Genomic DNA, 10,275 nt, shown 5'->3' on the forward strand with positions numbered 1-10,275 from the left:
GACGGAGGGACTGATTTGATGGACGTGTGTAAAATTTAGGGACTAATTTGATATTTCGCAAAATTCAGGGACGAAATTGAGGTATTAGTCATTTCAAATCCGTTAAAATAAAAAAATAAAGAATCAAAGACCATAAGGGTAATTTGGGTATTCTATGTTCAAAGTCACTCTATTCCCATTTTCAAATCCGTTACAAAAAAATCTAACATAATTCAAAGGCTTAAATATGTCTTTAGTCCCTGCACTTTCATCAGATTTTGGCATTGGTCCCTACATGTTTTTTTGTTTGAAATTGGTCCCTGCACTTTGTAAAAATATTGATATTGGTCCCTCTGTTAACTTTCTGTTAAAAAAAAAAAACACAAAACTATTGGTATTAGTCCCTGCACTTTGTAAAAATATTAGTATTGGTCCCTGCACTTTGTAAAAATATTGATATTGATGCCACGTGGTGTGAAATGATTGGGCCACGTGGCACTCCGTTAGTTTTGTGTTTTTTTTTAACAGAAAGTCAACAGACGAACCAATACCAATATTTTTACAAAGTACATGGACCAATGCCAAATAAAAAAAAGTGCAGGGACCAATGCCAAAATCTGAAGAAAGTGCAGGGACCAATGCCAAAATCTGAAGAAAGTGCAGGGACCAATGACACGTTTAAACATAATTCAAATGACACCCTGGCTTATTTGGTTTCATAAATTTGTTACAATGAGCATAAGGGTAATTTGGGTATTCTACATACACATTTCCCCATTCGTTTCTCTCCCTAGTAAGAGAATTGCTGTTCTCACATTTGGTTTGGCTGTGCCACACGAGTAAATTACTCAAATGCCCCTCGGCAGTTAACTGCCGAAGTTTTAGAAATACGGCTGCAGTTGACTGCCGAGAAAAACTTCGGCAGTAAACTACTGAGGAAAACTGAAAACTTTGGCTGTGCAGGGATTTTGTCAAAAAGAAAAAAATCAAGTTTGAGGTTTCCTCGGCAGTTAACTGCCGAAGTTTTCAGTTTTCCTCGGTAGTTTACTGCCGAAGTTTTCCTCAGCAGTTAACTGCAGCCGGTTCTGCCGAGGGGCATTTGGATAAATTACTAGTGTTTCTAGGTAATGTGTCAACAGCAATTCTCCCCTAGTAATGAGCAAGAATGGTTTGTTTTACAGTGAATTTCTCTCCCTACCGTTGTGTAATTCTACCATTTTTATTTTGTTTCAAAGCTATCACTTTCTCATTTTCAACCGTTACATTACCCAATTGAAGTTTCTTACTCAAAATTTAAGCTTTTTTCAACAATCGTGTCAAAGTCAAACAAATCCACGAAGAAGAAGAAGAACAAACAAGCATCGGAAGAAGAAGATAGTTTGATGGAGGTGAAGGAAGATCACATGCTTTCACCAGCTGGTGACAGTGAACCAATTCTCAGAATCGCCCATTTTCTCAAACCCATTTCAAACACCATTGAAGAACCACCTTCTGGGTTTAATCCATCTTCTCTTTTTGACCCAGAGGAGTGGCCTTTGAAAATCAACTTCATTGGATGGCCACGCCCCGTAACAGAAAAATGGGTTTATTGGGTTGATCAACTTAAACCCAAATTTGAATATGTGTGGAAGAAAGTTGGCATCTTTGAAGCTATTATGAGTACCAAGTGTTGCATAAAGAAAGATCATAACTTGCTATTTGGGGTTGTTGAGAAATGGTGTTGTGAGACAAACACATTTGTTTTTCCATTTGGTGAGGCAACTATCACTTTGGAAGATGTTATGGTTTTAGGGGGTTACCCTATTCTTGGTGATCCTGTTTTCATTACACTTCAAGACCAAGAAATGAAAGAGGTGGAAAAGGAATTGATCCTTGAAAGACAGCAACTTTATAAGACTAAGTCAGCTAATGCTAGAACAAGGGTATGGATGGATGTTTTCATTGATAAAGGTAATGAACTTGAACATGAAGCATTTCTTGCTACTTGGTTGTCAATTTTTGTTCATCCTTATAAAAGTCGTGTTGTGAATAGTTCTTTCTTTCGTGTTGCTATTCATCTTGCTAGAGGAAATCCTATTGCATTAGCACCTGCAGTTTTGGCTAGTTTGTATAAGGATTTAGGTTTACTTAAGAACATATTAGTTAATTTGTCAAAACTTCCTGTTGGTGGTGATAGACTTCCCATGGAGGCTATTCTTCAATCACCCTTTTACTTGGTTCAAGTTTGGGTTTGGGAGAGGTTCAAAAATTTACAACCACAACCCATGCTGATCAACTATGAAGACCCTTTTTTGTTTAGGTGGCATAATGCTGAGAGTGAGAACTTAAATGTTGACAATGTTAGGTTGGAATTAAACTCAGCAAAGAATCATTTTCTTTGGCGTCCATATGTTAGATTTGCTGAGAAGTGTGAACTGTTTTATCCAAATGATGGAACTTGGGTATTTAAGACTGATTTGGATGACACAATGCTGTCATTTGTTAGATGTATGAGAGTTTCTGAGCTTGTTGGAATTGACTTTGTAGTTCAATATCTCCCACATAGAGTTGCTTTGCAATTTGGAATGGATCAAGATATTCCAAGTTACGTGCCTAGGTTCAATGAGACTGAATCTGTTGCTTGGGAAAACTACAACAGGCCCATATCTGATGAACATGTGTATTTTCCATCGAGGTTGTTTGAGGCAGATGTTACCACTCGTTATGCAGAGTGGTGGAAGAAATTTGTACCTAATTGCAACAATTTTGTTAAGAAAACTGTGCAGCAGAAGAGAAGTGCAAGTCCATGGAAACATCGACCTTGTGAGGGAAACGCTAAGGAAAGTGGAAATGATGATGGTGAAAGCTGTCGCTATGCTCTCAGAAACAGAGTCTCTTCTTCCAACAATGCAACTGTAGCGCAGCATAATCTTCAGTTTCACTCTGATATGGCTGCAGGAGCTAAACAAACACTTATAGAAAGAAAAGAAAGTGATGATGATGTATTAGTTTTCTTAAAAGAGAAATACTTGAAGAATCAAGAGGAACTCACACGTCTGGCAAGAGAACAGGAGCATCTGGAAAGACAACAGGAAGAGGTCTTACAGTTAATAAATTCAAGGGAGAAGAGGGAAGAAGTGTCAAGCAGCTCCTCACTAGTGTTCTAAGGAATCAACAATTATCATCATCATATTTTAAAACACTATTTGGTTTCAAAACTCTCTTTATGAAACTTGTGATAGTGAGTCTTTTCATACCCTCATGTTGATAACAATTGAAAGAGTAAGTATGACTAATTTAGATGACTTATGATATAATGTTTTTATTATCTCCTATGCTTGTGTTATTTATCTTTAGTAAGATCGGCTTGACAGACTGACATATATATATATATATGTTGCTATGCTTTTACGCACACACACATTTATATATATATATATATACATATCGATAGAGCAAGTATGGTGATAACACTTGGTCAATGTGATAAAGAATAAATAATGAAGTGCAGTAAAGAAAAAATCATGAAGTATAATATATTTAGGGGAAGACTGGGGAAAAAAAAAAATCAGAATACAGCCTTAATATATAGTCTATTCAAGAGAAATGGATGAAACCTCGAGAAATTGGTTCCTAAACTAACTCTATATATGTTGTTCCCGTATTGTGCTTTTTTTCTTGAACAATCTGTTCTATGTATTAGCTTTCACTGGCAGTCATTAGAACTAGGTGAGTAAATGTGAGGTGACTGAAGTTGAGACTATTATGCAGATCATTGGAATATTGAAATCGATATGGTATATATTGATTTTATGGTATGCAACCGTAGAGTGTAAGGTTTGGAGAATCTGAACCGTGTCTTAGAAAGTGTAACCTATAGCAGTGTTCTTAAAGTTGGTGGGACAAATATTATTCCATTAATCGGTTCTTACAACTTTGTGTCTATGATCAGAGTCGGTGACTTCAAGAATTCTATAATTCTGTGACATCATGGTAATGCTTGCAAATTCATCTTTGCATTGTATCTCAAAATTGTGGTGGCCAAATATTGGCGTCTACTTGATCCCCATAAAGGATATATCAAGTTTTTTAGATTTGTACAGTCAAATAAAGAACTATGTTTTTTGGACCGTAAATTATTATTAGCACAAGAAGATGTTAGGATTTGTTTAGGATGATGGTTGTGATCAAGAATGAGAAAAAAGAGCTTGGATGAAGAAGTTGCATCTCTAGGGAAAAAATAGATTGGTAGAGATGACAAATTCTAAGTTGATGTGAGCTTGATGAGTTTTAAAGTGTACTCATCAAGCTATAATGTCAATTGATCACTACTACCGAATCTTCCATTTGTTGCAATAAAATAGTTATCATTTCCAGAAGTGTTATTTCATATGCACCGGCCAACGATTAAACTCATGGCCACTTGCTTGGGGATCCAATTATCTACTAACTGTGTCACACTATGTTGGTGTAAACTGTTATTTGAATCACTAGTTAAAATCAATTCATTTTTTTTATTATTTACAAAATCAATTGTATGTGCCACTTTAATTAATAAGACTTCTCCCCTTCCCCAAGTTCTTTGTAATAAAATAAAATTGTATGGAAATTTGAAACCTTTTGATATATCAGCTATACTCTAGAAGCTCCTTAATGAAGACTCTATTAACATATTGAAAAAAGTGTTGAGTTCAGGCATGATCTTTTGATTACAGAACTTGATGCAAGAATGAATACAAGCATGTTAACCCAGCCATCAAGTTCTTATTCTCGGATATAAGCTAACTGTTGCCATGCTTGATATCCTAACACAAGCCGTAAGCTAATTCATAAAATTGAATGGCATTATATTAGGATTGACAAGTAGGTATTAAAAACTTGAATTTGCTATAAATGAGGTATAGTTTCTATTTCCTTGTGAACCATTTAGGTGCTCAAACTATGAGTTTGCTATTTTTTTTCCACCATTTTCAATCTGTATTGGGCCTGAGCTCGGTCCAAAACAAAATTAATTCACTATCTTCTATGACCTTTATCATCATTATCATTATCACTATGACCTTTGTCATCATTATCATTATCACTATCAGCATCCTCATCATCGTCATCACTATCCTCATCCTCTTCATTGTCGTCGTCATCATCATCATCATCATCATCGTGTACAACATTAGCTTCATCGTTTCCATTATCATTTCCACCCTGAGAAGCAAAAGTCTCTTTTGTATATTGTCCTCCATCCTCTTCTTTCTTGTTTGCTAAAAACTCAAGAGCTGTAACTACATCACTGATTAAAGGCCTAGTATCAGCTTCCTCTTGCAGACACATAGCTGCAATTGCTAGAGCTTGATATAGACCCTTTATAGGGTACTTATCTTCTAGCAATGGATCTGCCATTTGTGTGAATTTCTTTCTGTCTCTTAGAAGAGGCTGTGCCTGAAAAAGAAGAAACATCCATCATAATGAATAATGTGAATTTCTTTCTGTCTCTTATGATTTTTGGTACATAAGAAAGGTTTGAAGACTTACCCAAAGGACTAAATTTTGCTCTTCTGATGGCCTAGAATTGTCAATGACTCTTCTGCCTGTGATAATCTCCAAAAACACAACTCCAAAACTATACACATCTGATTTTGTACTAAGCTGCCCTGTTGATGCATACTCAGGAGCACAATAGCCATAAGTTCCCATCACTCTGGTGGATACATGTTCTTTCTCACCAGTCGGGCCAAGCTTTGCAAGTCCAAAATCAGAAAGCTTTGGATTGTAGTTTTCATCTAATAGTATGTTTGATGCTTTGAAATCGCGATATATCACCGGAGGGTTTGCTTCTTCGTGTAAATATTCAAGCCCTTTTGCTGCTCCTTCTGCAATTTTCATTCTTGTTTTCCAGTCCAAAGGCTTTCTACCAGGAGCTAAATCTGATAATAATTTTATTGTTGGTTAGATAATTCTCATAGTAAATAATGATGGGGTCATGATTTTTAAAAATGTAGAATTCTATTGTGACCGGAGGCCACTATCAGGGCCGTCCCTGTGAAACTGGAGGCCCGACTTTCTTAGTAAAATTAGACCTCTAAAAAAATTTAGAAGAGAAAAAAAACTATAATTATAATGTTTGACTTTTTTTTTTTTTTTTTTTAGAGAATAATTATATTGATTGTTGTTAGAACTTTGCGATTTTATACGACAAGTATGTGCCAAAAATTAAGAGTGTTCTTAAAAAAAGAAAAAAATTGGGCCCAAAAGAGTTGAACTACCATTGATGAAATATGAAAAATTAGGCCCAAAAGAAAAAAATTATCATGCTGGAAAAAATATGAAAAACTACCATTGATGAGTTGAACTGATGGCACCTTGAATAACAACACTAAGAAATACTAATGGGGCGCACTTTCTGTTTTGTTATTTCTATAATGCTAGGGGTATATATATATATATATATATATATATATATATATTATATTTTTAGTGCATTGTACATTAAAAAAATTATTTTGGACCCCAAAATTGGGGAAACTCAGCTCTATAGAGCTGTTTGCACCTCCACATGGACGGCCCTGGCCACTATGCTACTATGCCAAGATGCTTCAAATTTCTTTATCAGAAAATGTTTTTGTTTTTTAACTAATAATTACAAATATATTTACTGTTTTCAGTACAAATCATTGGAAACAAGAAACAAAGAAATGTAGCAATTTTACTTTAGAATTAAAAGTAAAAACATGAAAACAAAATTTTTCTTAAATCAAACATTGGTGATGATCCGTTGTTCACCTATGAAACATTGATCCATGTCTCAGGCACAACACTTAAACTGACAGGTCCAACGCAATCATTGATTTGGGAATGTGAAAATTTGAATGTAATCACATGTGTCAGTCTCGTTACTTATAACACGTTGACAAATATTTGCTTCAAAAAAAAAAAAAAAAACACATTGACATATGTCGGACACTAGACATGTCTTCAATATGAAGTGTAGACGCATTTATTCAAATTGGATTCTTAAATTGGATGCCATTCTGTTATGTATTGCAGGACAAGGGCATTGTGTTAATTAAGAAGCACAATAACTTACCAAGCAAGTGCTCTTCTAAGCAACCATTGGCCATGTATTCATAAACCAAAACCCTCTGATCACCTTCAGCACAATACCCTACCAAGTTAACAAGGTTAGGATGGTGCAAAAGACTCAAAATCAAAACCTCTACAAGGAATTCTCTGTTCCCTTGAAATCCATTTCTGTCAAGTGCCTTCACAGCAACAATCTGCAATGTAACAAAGCACTTGATTAGGATGTTATAGTCTTTTTTCACCTAACATTGTAAAGATGAATTTGGTTGAATTATTACTTGATTTGTGTTTTTAATCGTTCCTTTGTATACCCTTCCAAAACCTCCTTCTCCGATCATATTGGTAGGTTGAAAATTTTCAGTTGCGACACATAGCTCCCGATAAGTGAAAATCTTAGAAGTAACATTTCCTTTACCAAGCTTTGCTAACTCCTCTGCTATGAACCTTCTCTTGCCACTATCTACAATGTAAAATGTGTTCAAGTTTTTAACAAAGGTGCTTTCATCATTAAGAAAATAAGAGTTGATGAAACCTATTGTGATTGTGCTAACATTACATATAAATCCATTTTAGAGGATTTGGATAAAACTGACACATAATTTGAAATTCAAACAACATTAAGCTCAACGCATAATACATTAAATTATTTAGAACTTTGGTTGGTAAATCAGACAATAAAATAATAATAAAAGAGATATTTAGATATTAGCATAAACATTGATATTTAGAGATTAATTTACCAGTTTTAAAAGAGATATTTGTAAATGAAGTTAAAACTTTTGCATCATGGTATTGCTTAATGCTTTTCTTCAATGACCTCTTCTTGATCCTCTCTTCAGACGTACAACATGGAAAACAACTCATTTTCCACCTTAAAATTTAATCTAATCAAACCCAACAATTACAAAACTTTAACCTTTCCAAATCCATAATGTTTCTGCAGCATGCAAATGTTTGTCTAATAATCTAATGCCAGAATAACCTTTTACAAATTATTCTATAAAACTTTTAAAATAATCTGCTTTAGATGTTATTAATCAAAACCACGTTGATATTCAAGATTCAGAGAATCTTGTCATCTCAACATGGTTTATTTTGCTTTGTTTTTCTTCAAAGGGTTCTTTGAGTTTGGAAAAACGGAAATGAAGACTTGGTCAAATTTGCTAAACCAGAAATAACTAATGTGAGTCATTTTTGTTAAACTATGGTTCTCATTACCTATAATTATCTGTCACAACAATTAATGTAGGATTTTATACACTTTATCTTATCTCTCTCATGATCTTTCACCTAATATAGAAGAGGTCTCCTTTATGAATCCAACAAAGAAAAATAAAATAATGATATGTTACATGGTTGAGCATGAGCATATTTACATTTGTGTCGTTTCCATCTACTTCCTAGCAAATATTCTTTTTTTAGATTCATTGAATAATTGATGTATCTAGATTATAATATAGACTAGATAAATCAAATGTTAAATTAATTTAAAAGAAATAGTTTTTATAATAGTGACCTGAAGAAGTAAATATAAGATTAATTTTTATGATGGTGTAAAACTTTTTTACACGTGCATCTGAACAATGATTTAACAAGATGTATGTGAATAAAGATTTATACCATATCGGTGCTGGTGCAAACAAATTAAATCATAAATATACTCCTTAACAAAATAGTAATTATAATGAAGTAAATACATCGTAATTCTCCCTTAATTGTTTTGTCTTTTGTTTTTTCAATTTTTTTTTTTGTCAAGTAAGCTAGAGCTCACACAATTTAATTGTGGAGAAGTGGAGTGTCCGGGGTTCGAACCCCAACTCCTGCATATAATATGCAATATCCCTACCAACTGAGCTACGCTCACGGGGATTGTTTTTTCAAATTTTACTAGAGACTTAAAATTGAAATAAAATCCACAACCGTATTAATGCATTTTCTTATGTAGACGAAATGACAAGTCCTATATGACACTCACATAGTCACATACTATATTGTGAGACTTGGGGTTCAAAACCTAATGAATGTGTCCGGCTTAATAATATCATATTGTAGGTCTTAAGGACACACATATGGCCTAATGAAATTTATTTAGATTCAAACTCGGGTAAAGATGTACATCCGTATTAATGTATTTTACCCCACCCATTTATTAGAATAAAGTATTGTAACCCCACCCAAAATATCATGCACGAGGAGAAAAAATAAATTATGAGTTGGAAATCAACATTCTTTTTAGAATATTCGAGAAATTCTGGAGAACGTTTTTACATAGAAATGGTTAGGAGCATTAAAAAAGTGGCTTTCTCTGCGTAGAAAGTAAATTCTGCATATACTTCTTTTGCTACGAAGACAAGATACTTCAAAATTTGGAGACGGAGACGTATCATATATATGGATAACGATACTTTGTAGATAATCATAGTGTTAGGACTTAATCCCAACTTAAAGACTAGTCTAATAGGTGGGAGAATCTTAGGACTTAAGTACCACATCAAGCATTTTGATATACTCGATGTGAGATTCCTAACACGTAGAACATAATTATTTTTAAAATGATTTTTCCTCAAAAAAAAATTATTTTTAAAATGATTTATCAAATATTTATCATATATTTTAAGAAAGCTCGTATATCTAGTATATATTAGGGGTGTTCAAATTCAACCGATCCAAAATAAAACTGCAAACTACTCCAAAAAAACCGAAAACCGCAAAAACTAGAATATATTTGGATGCGTTTAGATGTTGTCTCGTAAAAACTGCTAAGATCGGATCGGATTTTCGGATCACTTTTTCAAAACCGAACCAAACCGAACTGAACCGCAAAAGTAAATATTAATATTTATTTATTCTCTTATTAGTATTATATAATGCATTATTATGTTGCTTGTTAATTTTTAATCTTATATATTTCACTAATTTAATCTATATTATTATGATTACATGTGTTTAAAAAATAATCGATAATTTTAATACAATAATTTTAATTTTTTAATATATTTTGCATCAAATCTATTATTTTATTGTAATATTAATAAAAAAAAAATATTCTTTAAAAAAATTAAAAATTGAATCTTTTGTCAAAACGCAACACATGACAACAATAGATTGGTAATTTTCTGCTAATTAAAAAAATTAATGTGTTGGACTTGGAGAATGGAAAAACCGATGTGCATATTTTTCTAATTAAAGGATGAGAGAGCATTAGCACAACAGAATTATATATGTGGATAAAAGAACTAT

At 33.3% G+C, this 10,275-nt stretch overlaps 2 protein-coding genes across 2 annotated transcripts; one reads left to right on the plus strand and one right to left on the minus strand.

The window, feature by feature from the left end:
* The first annotated feature begins 1,361 nt into the window (after positions 1–1,361).
* LOC112420151 (protein MAIN-LIKE 2-like) lies at positions 1,362–3,125 on the plus strand. The gene has a single exon (XM_024778811.1). It carries the CDS (start codon positions 1,362–1,364, stop codon positions 3,123–3,125), a length of 1,764 nt encoding a protein of 587 aa, XP_024634579.1.
* Positions 3,126–4,974: 1,849 nt separating this feature from the next.
* On the minus strand, positions 4,975–7,899 carry LOC11430865 (probable serine/threonine-protein kinase PBL23). The gene is made up of 5 exons (XM_003599979.2): positions 7,776–7,899; positions 7,314–7,495; positions 7,040–7,229; positions 5,488–5,879; positions 4,975–5,394 (listed from the first exon to the last, which is right to left on the minus strand). Exons 1-5 carry the CDS (start codon positions 7,897–7,899, stop codon positions 4,975–4,977), a joined length of 1,308 nt encoding a protein of 435 aa, XP_003600027.2.
* Between the last annotated feature and the right edge of the window lie 2,376 nt (positions 7,900–10,275).

The sequence above is a fragment of the Medicago truncatula genome, chromosome 3 (genome assembly GCF_003473485.1).
Source record: "Medicago truncatula cultivar Jemalong A17 chromosome 3, MtrunA17r5.0-ANR, whole genome shotgun sequence".
NCBI lineage: Eukaryota > Viridiplantae > Streptophyta > Magnoliopsida > Fabales > Fabaceae > Medicago > Medicago truncatula.